Below are 18637 nucleotides of genomic sequence, written 5' to 3' on the forward strand. Positions count from 1 at the left end.
ACAGAAATCAAACAGAACACACATGAAACACTGCAACACACAGCAGTTTGATAAATGTCTGGAAACTCTGTGAGAGCACAGCTCCAAGAATCAAAGTTCCACATCACCACTAACAGTTTGACCCAATGTTTGCATAGTGCGAATGGTTTCATAGAGCAAAACAAGCCGTCCACACTACATTCCTTTTGGTCAACTCTGCTCTCCTGGAGCCGTCCTTCAGTTAAGTGAAGCGTCCTGTGATAGTACAGCGTGATCCAGCCTGTTGACAGGCCATCTACTACTGAAAAGTGAAATCTTTTATAATAGTTGACAGGTGCGTCTGCAAAAACAGGCGTTTCAAAGCCGAGACATTTTATCTGTAATGTTCTCAACCGAAGATGTGCGGATATGGATTCTGAGCTGGGTGTTTGGCCCCAGACAGCCTCAGTCCCCTCATCTCTGGCTTCAGTCCATACCTGTATGCCTTTGTCAGGTTCAATCAGGCTTTGAGGGTCAGGCAGGGGGGGCCGGACCGCTTTGAACCGTGACTGTACTGCTGGTACTGTGGGAGGTGGCGGATGTCAGATGGCTCGTCCGTGGCTTACAGCCTGCTATCGTGCTCTACCACTTAGCATGCTAATTAATCCCAACCAAAGGGCCGCGTCAGTCACCCCACGCTCCGCCAGGGACGCTCCCACTGGGCTCATCCTGCTTTAATTGAGCACGTTTTTTCAGAAGCCCGCTGTCCCTGGGATTACATTAGATCCCTCTAATTCACCCAGGCTGCCACCGGCGTGGGCAAAGTGAACGAGGGAGGGAGGGAGAGCGAGCTGAGGCGTAGACGCAGGGAAATGTATAAATAAACCAAACAAACAAACAAAAACCCAGACTGAGTGTTTATTAACACCCCTGGGATGAAAAAGGAGGTGAGTGCAGGAAATCATTAGCGCAGGAGAGTCAAACTAGGCTCGTTTGATCTCGCTGATGGAGGAGCAAATGTAATTTAGCGCGCTGCGAGTAATTTGTTTTAGCAGTTAGCATGGGTTCCTTTTAATTTCATTTTGCCCTGCATCAGTCTTTCAAATTAAATATTTTTATTTTGTACAAAGCGGATCTTTGTGAGCCTCACGGCTCAAAGACCAGCCCTCAACAACAACTAATGTTTATTCATCTGCGCTTGTTTGCATGTGTGCTAGACAGATTCTTGACAGGAGTGTGCAGTGTCGGCTTTTATTTGAGTTCTTTCTGCATAATGAGGCAACTCGGATGCACACCAAGACAGCTAGCAAATCATAACAGGAGGATAACAAAGTGATTTAGTCACTGCAGCTCTAATTATTTGGAAGACGATGCTGAAGCGGCTGCACCTGTTTTGGTGTCGCACCTTATATCCTCATTTTGCTAAAAGTTGTTGTTGTCGTTGCAATCTGTTTATGAAATCAAGACGGCATTTTCAGAACCGGGTAACTAACTAATAGCATCCGGCACTCACTGGAATTATAAAAGGTAAACTAAATAACCTGTCAGACTGTGGGGTGCGGCCTCTCGCATATTAGCTCACAGAACTGATTTGCAGATATCATTTTAATGTTTAATTCAGTGAGGAGCACCGGGGGGCTCGACCTTACACTTTGCGGTACGCGGCGCAGCGCAGGAGCAGAAGGGGGACGGTTATCTCGGCCTGTCAGGGCGTTGCCGCTTAATTGCTGCTCCCACCCGTGACACAGAAGAGGCCGTCCCCTGCATCGGGGCCAGCGAGTCTCAGCTCGGGTGAGTTGGGAGGAGAGAGCGGCCTTATCAGCAGGAGATGCCTGGAACAGTGTTGCTCCGAGGCACCTTATCATGTCTGTGTTCACACCGTGTGGAGCCTGAGCACCTGCTCCTGCTGGCAGCAGAGATGTGAGATGCCCTCCTCCGGTAACAGAGAAGCCGAGACATCGTTTTGACGATTAACCGCAATGCTGTGGAAACATGGGCAGCCATTTTGGGTGCACTGGAAGCGTTTGCTCCGATTCCTGGCGTTCTGACATCATGCAGAGTTAAAGGCCTCTTACTTTGAAGATATATCAGGGCGAACTACCGGAACACACAGTCTGCTATGTGGACCATTTAGTATTAATTGGAAAAATAACAGAGAATTCTTGTGGAAGTGATTTCAAGCCTCTCCGAAGAGATGCATTCCTAGCTGCCATTACAGACTGATGAACAACGTGTGCACTAATGTGAGAGCACTGAGGGAACTCGGTATCTCAGCTGTGTCCCTGGCAGAGCCTGCAGGGGTTGTTAGCACTGACAGTGCCGGCCTTTATGCATGAGACTTCCAGGCAGATTGTTGGCAGTGCTGGGCGGTTTCTCTCAGACGGGCGTCAGCTGGCTTCAAGCCTCACAGCCGCCTCCTCCTCCTCCTCCTCCACCTCCACCTTGCTCCCCATCCCATCATGGCAGACCCAGAGAAAGAGCTTTATGGAGCCCCCATAATGATACGTGGCGAATGTGCTGCACCGGGGTGACTGTTAACCGCGGCAGCTGCACAGATAGCCTGGATGATGGAAAATCAGTGGGACCTCATTTTGGTTTGCCAGTATGAATATTAATGGCTCGTTTCCAGGCCATGGCTAATGATGAGGAAAATTCCCTAATAAAAACTTGATGTGATGGGCAACGACCCGCGGGGTCACTGGAGACAGTCAAAGTTAATAGTGTGCCATCAGGTGTGAGGAGTTAAGTGATTAGAGGCACAGGACCTAATCCTGATGTTTTTCTCCCCCCTCAGCTATGAGTCAGTGTGGAGGGAGGGAGGGAGGGGAGCAGAGCAGAGGAGGTTTATATCTCTCGACAACAGAGGGCTGCTGCCCGTTAAGCGTACATCCAGGTGCACGCGAGCCATGAATGTCACAAGTAATACGACGGTGAGGAAGACGGAGATTATTTTCTTTATAATTGCTCCGTTGTGCGTAATATTATAACATGTATATATCTTACTGAGGAATCTAAACCTATTTTCAATGAAACCCTTTTCTCATTTATCCAATGCAGACGATCTTGTCTAAAGAAAGTCCAAATTGATTGATGTAACTCAGAAACTGATCACAGGATAAATCTGAGCAAGCATTCAGTGCCAGCTTTTGATATTTGACGTGCCTCAGCGCTCAGCGCGACGCACACATTTCAGTCGATACTAAAAAGTATTGAGGTTCATTGACCAATCGTAAATTTCAGTGGTTCCAACGTCTCGGGGTTTAGAACAGGGCAGATGTGCCTGTTCAATGTCATCTAGTCATCTGCACAAAACTCCTGCCATCACAACACTTGCCCACTTCCTCTTATTAGCTATCTAGTTTGTCTTTTAGATACACAGGAAAGTCACTAAGATGATTGTTTACGTGTGAGGCCAGACTCCTGTAGAGAAGATGCCATATCGCATCATTGTTAATGTCGAGCATGTGGGGTACTTACCATGCACAGCAAGAGGACTCATCTCAGGAGAGTCACCATAACTGCACAAACAATGCAATCTGATGTATGTAATTATCTCAAAATCCGGCAATTAATCTTTGATTAATCCAGCATCTGCTTTGTGCCTCAGTCCCCTATTGGCTCATGGACACAGTGCAGGGTTGGTGTGAAGCAAGGTGGGTGTATGTGTGTGTGCCCACAGCTGTGTCTTATGTTATTTTCTTATTGATATAGATTTTTTTCCATTTAGCCGGGAGAACCGTGTTGAGATGATTCTAGAAGGAGAGATACTGAACCTGCTTGTGTAACAAATGGATTTTTAAGAAAGCAAAGTGCTGCACCTCTCTGTTCCTTCCTTCCTACCATGGTGTGTGTGTGTGTGTGTGTGTGTGTGTGTGTGTGTGTGTGTGTCGGGTGGGTGGATGGAACTGATCAACAGATTTAGGTTTACCCTGCGGCAACATCTGTTTTTGCCAAGCATCACTCCAGTAGTACGCTGCCACTTCCCCGGTCGAGTTACATGTCCTGCCTTCCTCCGCACTCAAACAGAAAGCCACACACACACACACACACACATACACCACTTGTTAGCCCTCTGAATGCATCTTTTCATCCCAGGCATCCAGAAGTGTGTGAATGTCTCTGTGTTTCTGCTTGACACATTTCTGCTTACACTTGGACATGGAGCCCCTTTGCAGACATTGCAACCAACTCTCCGATGTGACATCATCGGTGTTATTACAATGTAAATCGTTAGAGATTTAGCAATGTGGAATTAATAAGAAGAGTCGGGTTTAGAAAATTCTCTCAAATGTTCTTTCAGTACGTTTTGGCACGTTCCAGGGAAATAAAACATAAAAAGAATGTACTCCAGAGTATTGAAAGCAGGGGTCACAGACTATAAAGTTCTTATTATTTTATGGAAGGCCCTCCTCCACTGCCGTCCCCCCTTTAGCTTTGCTGCCCCAGCGAGTGAAATCCAGAGTTTGCGGTCGAAATTGAATATCTACTGGATGAAGCCTTACATTTGAAGGGAAATTGCATTCAGATGTTGGCCCGCTGCATCTGGCCAGTGCTGCACATGTGGATCAGACCTGGTTATATTAGTCCAAACAGAAGTCTGGTCCTCCCTGACGAAACATTCTTGGCTATCGAAAGAGGCGTTTGCCTTATGTGACTGTATAGACTGTCTCAAACACTCAAGCTGTGCTGTTTTCTTTTCCTGGTGATTATTTGAGGTCTACTCCTTCCTGCCATACTTTCATATGACAGTTCGACATCAAACAGATGCTGTGGAAATTAGACGTTGGATGTCATCGCCTCAGAGCTCTGCTTATTTAAATGATCTGTCCCAGTCAGACATGACATGTTGAATTTCCTTCCACTCACTGAACTTTTTGGTGTATTTGCTTAGCTTTCTTTTATGGATCTCTCTTTCTTTTATATGAAATGTGTGTCTGCTGGTCTTCATTCTAGTTCTTTTGAGGCTCACTACAGTGTGAAGTCATACTGTTTGTTTGGCCGTGGGAGTGTTTCACACTCAAACCTGAAGAATAGTGCCAGTCGGTATCTGACCAAGGAGAAGGGGCTTTTTAACAGAAGGTCTATCCAGCAACATGTATCGACCGTATCCATCAAGATTATTCAGATTTTCTCTGGAAAAGTTCAAATTTGATGTAGCCAAGTTTCTCTTTTCATTTCTGTATATATATTATAAGAAAGTAATCTGTGAGCGTATTGTGATGGGGCCTGCTGCTGCAGCTTTGTGTGCCAAAGCAGGTGCTGTGTAGCAAACCCTGAGCTCATCAGTCTCCTCCTGCCCGACTCTATTTGTTGTTCCTCAATTCACAGTGGCGGGACTGGCAGACTGTGTAATGTGTGGGTGAGAAAGAGAGAAGGATACGGGAGGTGTGAGCGGGGGATTGGAGAATAAGCGTGGCACATTTCGCCATGCTAGTCTCCCTCTATTCTCCATGAATAATACGGCACAGCCTCTACCCAGCGGCAGGCCAGGCATGCCGCCATATCAAGCCGTGGTGGAGTGCGATGCGTCCAGCTCGGCGAGCCCCGGGCTCAGCCACATTCTAGGCCCACAAACCCCCGCCCCACAACCCAACCTGCAGAGAGGAGCACTGGGCTCCAAGATGGCAATCAAGGCTTGATTTGCCAACACATTTCCAATGATTAAAATGTAATTAGCACAAGCGAGCACCTCCTCCCCAGCTAATTTCCACGCACGCTGTGACAGGCAGGCGGTCGGCGGCACCCAGGCCCCAGCAGCAGATGGAGGAGGATGCGGCGGGAGGGGAGAAAACCATTTTGCCATGCGACTGTTTGCATCAGAAAACCATCAGGACGCGCAGCTATATCAGGAAGGAGCTGTTAGGAGGAGGGAATGGGGAGCCCTTCACGACAGCACATCAAATTGGCACTGTCATAGCTGACCCTGGCAATGGCTGCCATCCTTCATGCTGTCTCTCCAGCTCCCAGGCATGCAGGCAGTTTGGCTTCCTCCCTGGGCTTTAACCCCTTCAGCCTTCCTGCAGGACAACCTGGCTCAGGCTGATAAACAGACACCATCCTCTGTGCAGCGGGGTGCTTTAATGAAGCCCATATCTGCCATAATTAATTCTAAGGTCATGGATAGCAACCAGCATAACCTGAGGCTAATGTCACACATGGGGGGCGACAATACGCATCCATCACACATCCCGGCCTAAGAGGATGCCATTTCTGAAAGTATTAGATTAGAGACAACTTGAAACACCAGAGACAGCGGACACAACATGATAAGCCCGATAAACACACACTCTTTGCCTTCACAATTATCGCTTATGCATGTCATTTTTTCGTTTTTCGACTTAACATCTGTTAGTATTTGTGGACCAGAGGATTTCCAGAAGGGTATGTTGGAAAAGGGAACATGGCATACTTGCCTTGCACGCATGCCTGTGTGATGTGGTTACCTTTTCAACACAGAGGATTTTCTGCGGGTAGCTCTAGCAGGAGACGTTGGTGAGCCCTGCTGCTATGGACGATAGCATAGCTGCATCGTTTAGCATTCGACCCACGGCTCCTCGTGTTCCCTTTGTATTGGGCCAGTATTACTCTCAGCTGGAGAGGATTTAGGACAAGAATAATTGACTCCTACTTTCAGACCAATATAAACAAAAGGCTCGATGCTTGGACGGAGCATATGGAAATTTGTAAGAGCACTCAGCCAAAAAAGAGGCCCGTGTGAGAGCAGAGCGGCAATCAGAAGTGCTCCAGATACAGGCCAACATCAACAGCTCTTAGGGCTGACGCTAATGTTTGACATTCTTGTGTTACTTAAACTTAACACTGGGGTCTCGCTGTACAGTATAATGCCGGCCCTGTGTAAACAGCAGAGGGCCTGGGTAGAGGATCACTTTTCTCTGTCAGCCCCCTCCCAGGACTAATGGTTTCCTTATTGTTCTTGACTGTTGCTTTAAATAAGACCCATTTCCGACCGCCTGTCAGGGAGCTAACTCCACTGATCTCAATAGCACCATTGTTGTTGTGTTTTTTTTTCTCTCTTCGGTATAAACTGTTCATTTTTGAAAGTCATTTTAAACTTCTGACATATGTCTTTTCATTAGACATGGCCTCCTAGAATCACTGTGAAGTGTTTTTGACATTACAGTTAACCATAGCGCTGCAGATTTATATACTCAACCGTCAGTAGCAATAACCGAATGTTGGAGCTCATGCTTACCTCCTAAAACAATACCGTGCCTCAGTTATTAATGAGGTGTACCATTCATTCATGGCGTTTCCAATTGCAAAGCCGAGACTTTCTAGCTTTCCGTCTCCGTTTGTAATGCACGAGTCAATGAGTAGAAATACGAAGGCGGGAAGACATTCCAGATATGCAGGGATTCTTCTCCCCCGCCTCAGGTCGCTTTATGCATGAGGCAGCGCATTAGTTCACTATGATCACCTATCAGTGAGTGACAGCTCTGACTTGTTTGTATGCCTGGGATGTGTTTTTTATCTTTTAGAGGTGTTATTATTTGTTACTTCTTGCTCTGTACTCGAGCAGCGAGTTCAACGGAGCTTTGGCGTCTGCATTGTGAGGACGATCAAATTGCCTGCCCTCGCCTGTCAGGCCTGATCTCGGGATTTTTTACTTTGCTCATTATAAAGGTATTTCCATTTTATTAAGTTTTCCCTTTTTTTTCCCACCCTTTGTCGCTCTGGGAAATTTGCATACCTCTATTCCTTGGGAGAAAAAAATAATGACAGCAATTTCTTTCCTTTTTCTCTCCCCCACTAGCCGTGTGAGTGCTTCGTTTAGTGGCACCTGCGAAAGCGACAGGCGCAGGGATGAGAAGTGAAAGAGAGCAGTTGATTAAATCATCATCAAGTCGCAGCACAGAAAGTCAATTCTGCTTGCCGTCTACAATGATATCCTTTTATCTTAAAGTAATGAGCTATGGCACTTTTGCATCGGGTAATACGATGAGTTCCATTAGCATGTTCCATTTGCTTCACAAGCAAGGGCAAGTCATTCCAGCCGGCTTCTATCTCGGCAATCAAAGCAATTGGCTGCACAGCTAGCGAACACGGAAAGGAGGGAGAGCGGGGAGAAGAAAAAAATAGAAAGGGAACCCGAGAAAGAAAGGCTGGTAGAGTTTTTTCATGGATCACAACACAGTGGAAAAACTCAAATGATGTCCATTATTCGAACCCTCGCGTGCTTGTGTTCCCGGGTGTGTAGTGTGCACAGGCAGAGAAGCAGCTAATGAGTACTCCGTCGCATTACTCTTGTCACATTCTGAGAGGCCTGAATACATGGAAGCAGTTGAGATGGCTAATACTGCTCATCAGATCTCGTCTGCTGCCGCATTAGTCAGTCCTGTGCGGGAGAGAGAGCGATACGTGGCCGACACGCCTGTTTATTCACGAGCTGGAATGCACACAGTGTGCAGCTTTTTGTATTATACAGACATTCACATTTAATCACAATCTTCACTCGTCTTGCATTACCCTTGTTTTTTCTTCCAGCTGACAATCGTTTGGGGCTGCTGGCTCTCTGCACACTGTATTAAAATGGGGGATGGTATGTTGTGGAGAAGGAGAGCGAGAGAGAAATGGAGAGCGAGGGAAACGTCTGAGTGTTTGCCCAGTGCGTTTATTGCCTCTGCATAATTTATGAGCTGCTGGAGCTGACCATCATGGCAGTGTGCCGCGGGCGGCCCCTGGGGCCGTGTGGGACAGGCCTGTAAATTGGATGCTATGTTCCTGCTGAGCTCGCAAGGCCCCCTTTTTTTTTCACCGTCCAGCCTCAGAAACAGACCAGCCACGAGACCAGCCCACCTACCTTTGAGATCTGCAGGGCTCCAGATCAGCAAAAAACACGAGATGGAAACAAAAAAAATGGGGGGAGAGAGAGAAAAAACGGCAGGGCCTTCTGTCGCTCAATCCCTGGGCTGTCAATCATTTCACCCCCTTCCTTCCACTCCCTCCCTACTTTAATCGACACCCACCAACCTCTCCCTGCCCCCCTGCCTACACACACACACACTGTGCCAACCCCTGCCCATATTCCCCCCCAGTGCCTTCTTCATTACCGACTCCAGTGCTTCTCTGCACCTCAGCCATATGCACAACGTTGAGGGCCGCCAGTCACCCAGCATCACACTAATTAGTTGATAAAGAATTAAGCGGACCTTGAAATTGAAATTGGAAAGAAAAATTTTTTTCCTCCCTCCATTACAAAGTTTCCTTCCTCCTCTTGTCATTTCTCCATTCCCAGCCTCAAGCAGGAACACGCATCACAGAATTATAACTCTGGTGGCGGATGGTGTTTGCAGATTCCAGCTCCGTCTGAATCTCACATAGGTTTCAATGTTAACAAGGGCACTGCTGCTCATGAGAAATTAGCTTTGTTTGGCATGCTGGTGCTCGTGTCAGCTAATGAAGTGATCTGGTGATATTCAGACACTGAATATGAATATGAGTATGTGATAAGTTCGTCATTAAAGAGATAAGATATGCCGTTCGCAAAAGTAAATTAGATTATGACACCCACGCGTGTGGAAATGGAATCAGGGACAGTTATGAAACAAGAATGTAGACATGTTATTCCTCATTCTCAGCTTTAACTTTCTCTTTGTTGTGTTTTTTGCAGTGTGACACCGAGAGCGACCAAGACGACAAGGTAAGCCTAACATTCACTGACATTTTTCAGACATCCTTTATTGGGCTTCAATAAGATTCAAATATTCGGCTTTCTTTAAGGCTGAGAATGTAATGTAATTAGAATGAAACATTGTGTTAATAACTATGAGAAAGCCTTAATTAGCTGCACATTAATTATAAATGGTTTAATGATGTGCAAAATCTAAATCAAGCTGTTCTGGGTTTTTAGGATTTTGATGACATTTAAATGAGACTGCTGTGACAGCCAGGCTTTCTTTTGCTTAAAGCCGAGCACTTCCATATCTCAGTATTACGTACCTTGTGTCATATCTGTCTATCTGTCTCATCTTCTTTTGTCTGCCAGTCTGTTTTTGAGACGCACTCTAGAGGTACATTAACACAATCATTGCTTCCCACACCTCCTACCGCACAGGTTCATGGTTTTGTTATCACACTTTTCTGGCAATTTTACAAAAAAATAAATAAATAAATGAAACATTTCCAGGGAACCACATTGGTCTCCAACAAACAAGTTCTCCAGGTTTAAAGCTAAGGGAAATGGATACTGCATAGTATCGCAATATTTAGCACGGCAATATTGTTTTGACATACTTACGCCAAGAATCAATCTTTATTATTGAAACTATTAATATTGCACGTACAAATAAAACCTTTTGGTAACAATTGCTAGTCTATTCGAGGCTGGAGAGTTTTTTCTGGTGTGGTCACGGGTTGAGTCAGTGGGCTTGGATTATGTAGACTAATGCTAACCGTTCAGTTTGTCAGGTGCATGATGCAACATTTGTGACAGTGTTGGTCAGTCTGTCTGCTTGACTGGTAAAACCATTTTGCTGCAATACAAACGTGTGAAGTGAGATGAACCGAGTGAAAAGTTGACCGATGTTGACAAACTGGATAATTAGCAGTAAAACATTATATCGCAATACATGTTATTGCAATGCTCTGCATTTAAAATCACACTCAGACTGTATTGTGACTTAAGTATCATGAGGATATTGGGTCGTGTAATTAAATTGTTAAAGTTTTCACTAGAAATGGTCAGATTAGTTTTGAGGAGCTGAACCAGGTTTGGTGGAATTACAGAAAAGGTCACTAAATTCCAGAGGTTTCCTGCAGTCTAGAGCAGAATCTCTCCCTTATTTTCACTATCAGCTCAGCTGTCTCTGGAAGGTGTCAAGTTAAGCCTGTTTATTTTTTGCATTTTTAGGTAAAATATATAATAATAGAGTCCGGGGAGGAGGGCAATATTCAGAGAAACAAGAAGAAAACTCTGCGGTATACATTTTGTTGCTCCTAAAGTAGTGTTGTTATGGTAAGGATCGCCTCTGAGCGAGGCGAAGGTCCTGAAACATACATATACAGGTTTTCTTTTTACGTTTTTTATTAACATAATGCTGACATTGGTATGCATTGTACTTTATCCTCATGTTAAAGCTGTTGTACGTTTTACTTTGGCTTATCAGATAAACATTGCTGTTTCTGATGTGCTCTCTGACAGACGGCCTCTGTATGTTCTTTTATGAACATATATAAATAGTGATATTTCAGAAGTTATAGGACAGTAGAGATATCCACTTTGACTATACAAAGGCGTGTTTCTTTATTTCTGCCCAGCTAACACCGTAGTTACACACGGTCACTGTGTCGGTGTAAAGGGGAAACAACACAGGAAATGCTCATAACATACCTGCTTGTGTTGAACCACAGATTATGGTGAATTATGTCCTTAGAGTTTGCTGGGGAGAGGTTCCTGCGACACGGCCCGGATACATTGATCGGAACAAGTGAAGCACTGTTGTTTCTTCACAAAAGGAACACAACTTTTTCCTTATAATTTTGTGACTTTTTAATCTCAGAGTATTCAAGTTTGTTCTCGTAAATTTGTGATTTTTTTTTTTTCTTGTGAATTTGCCACTTTGATCTTGGCTATTCAGATATTTTTTTTTCTGAATATTACCTCCCTCCCCATTGTAGTATACCTACGTTGTTTGTTTTAGAAAGTACAGCTGTACCTTTTTAATAATGGCTGCCACATTTGGTGAAAGCTAAAATGATGCATTATAATATCCGAGTGCTTCTACTGTAAGTATCTGCAAGATCGTTTTTAGTATTCTGTGCAGTTCCATTTATAATATGCAGGTATTCACAGTTTGAGCGTAACTCACAGACTGTAAGAGCAGCCATATCATCCAATGACTTCTAACCAGAGATCTAGATCCACTCTAATGATTTAGTAATGCCATTTGCTTGTGGTGTTTAGACTGTGCAGCAAATTGAGTCATTACTCAGTGTTGTCGATTTAAATTGCTCCTGTCTCGGTGGCAATTCCTTTTTGTTTCAGGAAGAGAGGGAGAGCACGGTAAGCTGTTATCCGGCCCCCAGTGACTGTATTAATTCACCCTGGCTCACGTTACGCTCCTGATGAACAGCTCCGACTACACCTTCCTGTCATTGATTAATTGTGTGTTAAAGTAACAGAGGAGTGAATTAGTAAATAGGGGACCCCTATGACAGGGGCTGACTCATGTGTTCCTCCTCAATGTGAGGGAGTAATTGGAGCTCAACACTTTCACCCCCCCCCCCCCCTCAGTCCACGCCACCTCCACCGCTATCTGAACTTGCCAGGCACACTACGACCACCGCCACCGTTGTCGTCTGCATTCTGCGGGTTTTACAACACTTTGTCTTTACAACGTGGCAGCGCAGAAGGACGCGGGAGAGCAGAGTCGTTTTAATGGGTCAAATGTATTCAGATGAGGACGAACGTGGCTTATTTGGTTCCCCCTTCAAAAGCAGGGAAATGGAAAAAGTGTTCCCAGGAGAAATCATGTTCTGCTCGATGTAGAAGGCCTCTGCCGTGTCGGCTGGAGCTGCCAGACTCTGATAAGAGACAGCTATTCGCATCTCAGGGTATGTGTGCACACAGTCCTGCCGGTGTGTTTGTGTGCGAGCGTGTCGGAAACTGTCAGAGCATTTGCTCATTATAAAGTGACCTGTAGGACGGGCCCTCGCCAACATGACAGGATAATGGCATAGTGGGAGACAGGTAGGAGGCAGGCTCGCTGCAGCCGCTCGTCACACAACACGGGTATTATTAGCTCTGTATGCATTATCATTAGCATCTCTGCTACGGCCCCCCATTACCATTGGTCTTCATTTCCCTCTGCCAGTATCAAGTGGTCTAATCAGAGCTCAGATGATGACAAGGGAAAGGTGAATACTTCTGCTTTAAAGGTAAACACTGTGTGTGAGAAATGTGACATAAATACCTTTTGTATGCGTCATTTAATATTTTATAATGTGTCGATTGTGCATCTTTACATGTCTGATTCCTTATTACAGTTATTATTGCAGTCATCTACATCTACAGGTCATTTCATTCTTATGTTGCAAGTGTAAAATGGGATGAATTGCCGTCTTTCATCCTTTACTGGGCCACTTAGGAGTCAGGCAAAAAGGCCTGCTGAGAGGCCAAAAACCTCTCCAAGCTTTTGCTGGCGAGGATGTCCGCGTGCCTCTGTCGCTGTCGTGCGGCTTGGCCCATCTTCCACTCCTGAAACCTGGACCGTCATCAAAATGTGCTCTCTACACTCTCACACCCTTTTGTTGGATCCAGGCAGGATCAGGTGGTCATTTTCATTAGGTCCAGGCGGGGCTGGCCTGTTCATTTGGAGCAGCTTGTTCCCAGTTACGATGCTCCGCTTTGCTGGCAGGAAGGCACACAAAAAAAATGAGCTCCGCAGCCTCAGGTGTCCTTCATGTGCATCCACCAAAGCTCCAATAACATCGCCTGGTTTCATGGTGTAGTTAACGCCAACAGTTCCCCACCATCTGAGGCCTTTTAGGGGGGGGGGGCTGTGAAACATCCCACAGCCTCAACATGTGTATGCTCCAGAGGAAGAACTCTCTAAATCCTTTGAGGGAAAGTATGTACACTATCAGAAAAATTCTTTATGAACATAAGTGCCTCTAATTTGAATTGTCCTTTTCAAAAATGTATGCACTGAAACATTCACTTTCCATGAATCATTTCTGATTAGAATCTTAACAGCGGCAAATATCTGCACCTCGTCTCAGCAGTCTTTGTAATATTGTCAAGAGCGCTCAGGTTCCTGCTCTGTCTGGACTTGCTAACGCTTAAGTGATTTTTATGCTCGTAAATGGCACCTTTAAAGTGCCAATCAAACAGCTCAGTATGAATATCTGCTAGTGCTCAAGTGCTTTCTCCAGCTTAACTGTTTGTCGTCGTGTTACTTTGGTGAAGACAATGACTCCGTGTTGTAATCTGCAGGACTTTATCACGCTGTCACTTTTTTATTTCTCTTTCCCATGCCCCTGGGCTTTTTTTTTATAGCGACCACACCTTTCCTAAGTGTTATTTACTCGCTCTATCAGCAGCCGCGCTGTAAATGCCATTTTGAAAACCTTTTGCGTCTTATTAATGGCCATGCAACAGAGTGCTGTAATTTGCCGTGCTTTCCTCTTATTGGAGGCGAGCGATCTAAATGGGTGCTTTAGAGCAGCCGAGAGAACCTGTTTGTCCTTGACATAAAATAAAGATCTGAACTGGTAATATATTTGCTGTTTCTCTTCCTTTATTGTGTTGCTGTGTTCGCCCTCAGGCAATTACAGCAGAAGAGTCGAGTTTCTCAATCACTCGGCAGCGCTGTACATAAAACCATTTTATCCCCCCCCCCCCCCAACCCTCCCTCTTTCCACCGCAGTGGGAAGGATGAGTAATAAAAAGGAGAGAGCAACTTGTCAGCGTTAAAAGATTATGTGTTTTGCCCCCTCTAAAGGAAGAGAGTAGTGTTTACAGGCTTGAGTGGGTGCTCGCTAGGCCGAGGCTGAGGCTGATTGCACTAGAGTACCCTGTCAGCCAGTGATTTGTCATGTACTTTATCATCCTTGTCACTCTGCAGAGCGTTGTCATAGGTAGCGGTCCCCCCCCCCCCCCCGCGCTGTGCTTTGTACCCAGTCAGTGTAGGAAATTTGTATTTACTTTGGGGGAGTGTAATTTGTTCCTCATGGATAATATGACCCTTAGCGGAGCTGGATCACGGGTTAGTTGAAGTGATATTTTCCGGTAATGGTAGTCGTACATCATGGCTGTCAGGCCGGGTTAGGAGGCGAGCACATTACAGCTCCATTTTAGCACTGCAGGCATCTGGGATTATTTTCCATAACCAAGTATGACATGACCGCTCTGCGGAGTGCATTAAATTTTTACTAGCATTTTTCCCTCCCCCCGGCAACTTCTGTGGCTTTTCCCCCGATCTGGGTCTTGGGGCTGCCACAGTGATGGATACCCCCGTAATCCCAGTAGCCCTGGCCAAGGTTAGCGGGTGTCACAGACCTACAACGCTCCCCTCCATCCAATAACCGGCAAATCCCTGCTCCCTCTGTGGCGCATGCACACACGCCCATGGCTCAGCACTTCAGCCAACCCCCGAGCCTCCACTTGCCTCCACACACGCACTCAAACAGAGATGCAAAGAAAAGGAAGAAGCATATTTTGCTTTAAGAAGTAATTTCACAACTTCCTGTGGATGCGAGAAGCAAAATAAATAATTACACCTCCAGGTTTTTGTTGCCTCAAGCAGTTATCGCCAAAAGACAGATAGATGGAAGTGTGGACACTGAATGCGTTAAATCAGGCCACCTTCAGTACCATGAATAAAGATCACCCCACCCATGGCAGTGCTTGTGATGGCAGACAGCGTGGCGCTCCACAGCTGTTGATTGCTTTCATTTTTCTTTTCTGTTCTTTCCTACCCTTCTCTCTTCTCCCCCTTTCTGATTCCTCTCTCCTTGGCAGCAAGGTCAGCAGTGTAAATGCCACCCCTTGCCATTGACAAATGGCCGCCTCCCTGTCCGATAATCAGCAGGGTCTCGGAGGTGGACGAGCAGGCGGAGCTCATTAGGGTGCCACAGATGAGAAATTAATGTGGAGATACCAGGCCTGGCAGAGAGCCACTCTGATGGGCCCCGGGTGGGGGAGGTGGGGAGGGGAGGGAAGGGGGTGGGGGTGGGTGGATGGATGGACCCTGTCTGATGGATGGCCGGGTCAGCAGGCAGCAACACTCCCTAGACAGTCCCACACACACACACACACCCACGCCTGTCCTCCCCCTGCAACCTCCCCTTCTACTTCCCCATCTTCCAACCTCCCTTATAGTGCAACTCATCCCACCCCCCCACCCCCACCCCCACCCAGCAGTACAGTAATGACACCGTGGAGCGCAAGGCCACAAGAGAGGTCAGACGAGAGACATTTCACCCTTTGACTGACACACTGGTAATTAAATGGAAGCAGCCTAATTGACGCAAATTTCCATGTTCCTTTTTGTCCTTCTGAAATGAGATGGTGACAAAAGGGGAAGCTGTCAGTCTGTCTCTGCACTTCACAGGTCATTGATATGTTTGTGATACTCCCCTGCCCTGCAGATTGTTTTGTCTTAATCTACACTTGGTTCACCATCGACTTAGGTATGACAAACCTTCAAGCACACAAAAAACAGTAGTTTTAGCAGCATAGCTATTTTTGCATTGCTTTGGTTGTTAGCAGTGGTAGTGAGCAGGCTTGCTTGGCTCTAGGGCTTTCACCCTCTTCCAATGATGATGGATAAGCCTCCGGGAAAAGACTTCCTTTCCCATTTACTGCTCATTGTTTAACGTCCGATTAAGCAACTTGAGATGCAAGACTGGAGTGAGTTGAGAGACGACATGTACGAGCAGATTGTTTCACAAGAAGACAGTTTACAAGCTAATTTTAAACCAATAATAAGTCAAATCAACCCGGTGGGTTCCCAGATTGCATTTCAGCCAATGCATTCGGCCTGTTTACCTGCATTCAACCAAAGCCCACTTGAACGTTATTGCTCAATACCTCTCGGACTACTAACAGAAACCAGAACACAAAATCTGGTCCCGGTGCCTACAGCTTTTACATATGAATGCAGAATAACTGTTACATCCACTGTGACCCAGTTGCAGTAGCTAGCTCCAGCTTGCAACCCCTCATTGTCCCAGCAAATTATTCCTCATTCTATCACAGCACAGCTCCACTTGCTAACACTTAGTCTCAAATGTGGACAGTAATAAACATGTCATTAATATTGGGTTTTTACCATGTGTTTTCTGTATAAGCCCTTAAAGTTTATAATGTGGGAACCCTTAAAGCTACATGTTTTAACAGCCACTACTACAACCGATCGCCAGCAGCAAAGATCCCAAGATAGGGCAGTGTTGGCAACGCACATTTTCACCATCAGCCAATCACCTCATTTGAATGGAAAACTTTCCAATTTGCTGAAACACTCAAGTCACTGTTTATACCATTGCTTATAATTGGCATTCAATCTGCATGCAGGACCGGTAAGTCTGTCAAGGTGTCCACAGTTTAAGAAAGGCAACTTGTTGCTCTGTATTTATCAGATGTGTCTGAGTTTACACGAGACCTTTCCCTCTCTGTGTAACTCTGGTATGTTAAATGTGTTGATCTATTAAATATTTGTTGAATGGTCAAACGAAGCCACGTTATTAAAGTTTTGGTTGAAGCATTTGGACCACTGCTGATTACATTGACACAGCAGCGTCGTGATGATTGTTGGTAAAGGTGCGGATACTCAAATGCACCTTTATTCAAAAGCATGTGCAATGCAATCAAAACCATCCACAAAAAGCACCGCTGTGGCTTTTTAGATTGCCTTCTGATGCTTTCTGAAAGCTTCCCGCACGGCAGTTTTGATGTTGAGACACAGAATTGTAGACGGTTCACTCTTACCTTGAGATGTGATATTATACAGGCCCTAATGTGTTCCACTTGCTCTAGAGTGCTCAACCTCACCATTCATTTATGGACAACAATAAAAGCTAATAATGCACACGTTTGAATAGGACAAGGTTGCCAAGTCCTTGAAATTGAATGGGGGGGAAAAAAACAGTCGCTGCAGTGAATCATGTTTCAAAGGCAATGATTCAATTCCCAGTGCAAGCTGAGAACACAGGGAAAGGAAAATAATTCAATCAGCAACAAAAACCATAAATATGCTGTTTGACTGAGATGCTCACTCCTGTGGAAAAAAAAAAATCCATTTCCATCTTTCCTGACCTGGAAAAGAAAAATGTCTCAGGCAAATTGTGTAGATATATCAAAGTCTTTATGAGATTGGCCACATACCGAGAGGCTTTTGAATGGAAACAAAACCACAGTTAAAGAAATGTTAAGTCCTGTATATATCAAAGCAAGAGTAGAATGTGGCAGATATTTTCCACTGTTGAAGTTGAGCACGCATGATATAAGAGTTTGGCTTCTTGCCGCGAGACTCCTTTATCATTAGGATGTAGAAGGCATGGCATATTATTCCTAGTAACTGATCGAGCTATTTTCATAGCCATCTGTTAAGCACATTATTACCTCTCCCCATATTTCTAATGTCACTAATGTGTTAGCAGCACTGCTAAAGTTGGCCTGAGCTCGAAGCCAAAAGTAACACCCATGCTGCCCAACAAGTTGAGTGTAACTAAATTACATACATTTTTTTTTTTTTGTTATACAATTGACATATGCATTTGTCAGGTGCAGTGACAGAAACGAGCAGAGGGCTGTTGTGACGTGGTGTGTACGTAGAACCCTCTGGGTCATGTTAGGCCGGTAGATTTGTGGCCGATCAAGAGTGAGCAGCTCCCCGGCTCCTCGGGTGTCTGTCCTCATTTCTATTTATGAGGCGGTATTGCCTGTTACTGGCCTTTAATAATGCATGGAGTAAGACCTTGGGTTCAAACCAGTGTCTCTGGAAACAGGCTGCTTATGAAACAAAAAAAAAAATGGGTTGTTGTTATGCAGAAAGCCCTTCGCCGCGCTCTTTCCTCTCACGCGCTCTCTCTTCATCCCCTCACTGTCTCTCTATCTGCCCTCTCTCCCTGCTGAGAGTGAGTTATTCGACACGCCAAGGTTAAACTTTCTCGCTGCATTCGGCAGATGTCTGTCAAGGCCCGGCTCACCTGCACATAA

At 45.5% G+C, this 18637-nt stretch overlaps 1 protein-coding gene across 5 annotated transcripts in view; it reads left to right on the top strand.

Moving 5' to 3' along the window:
- auts2a (activator of transcription and developmental regulator AUTS2 a) overlaps nt 1-18637 on the top strand; it is a 292831-nt gene that overhangs the window by 180632 nt on the left and 93562 nt on the right. For all 5 annotated transcript variants that reach the window (XM_031857275.1, XM_031857276.1, XM_031857279.1 and 2 more), the window contains one exon: nt 9590-9619. In XM_031857275.1, coding sequence (XP_031713135.1) covers nt 9590-9619 — 30 coding nt within the window. The remainder of the gene's footprint in view (nt 1-9589; nt 9620-18637) is intronic.

This window comes from Anarrhichthys ocellatus, unplaced genomic scaffold (assembly GCF_004355925.1).
Source record: "Anarrhichthys ocellatus isolate YVR2014 unplaced genomic scaffold, GSC_Weel_1.0 scaffold18, whole genome shotgun sequence".
Lineage (NCBI taxonomy): Eukaryota > Metazoa > Chordata > Actinopteri > Perciformes > Anarhichadidae > Anarrhichthys > Anarrhichthys ocellatus.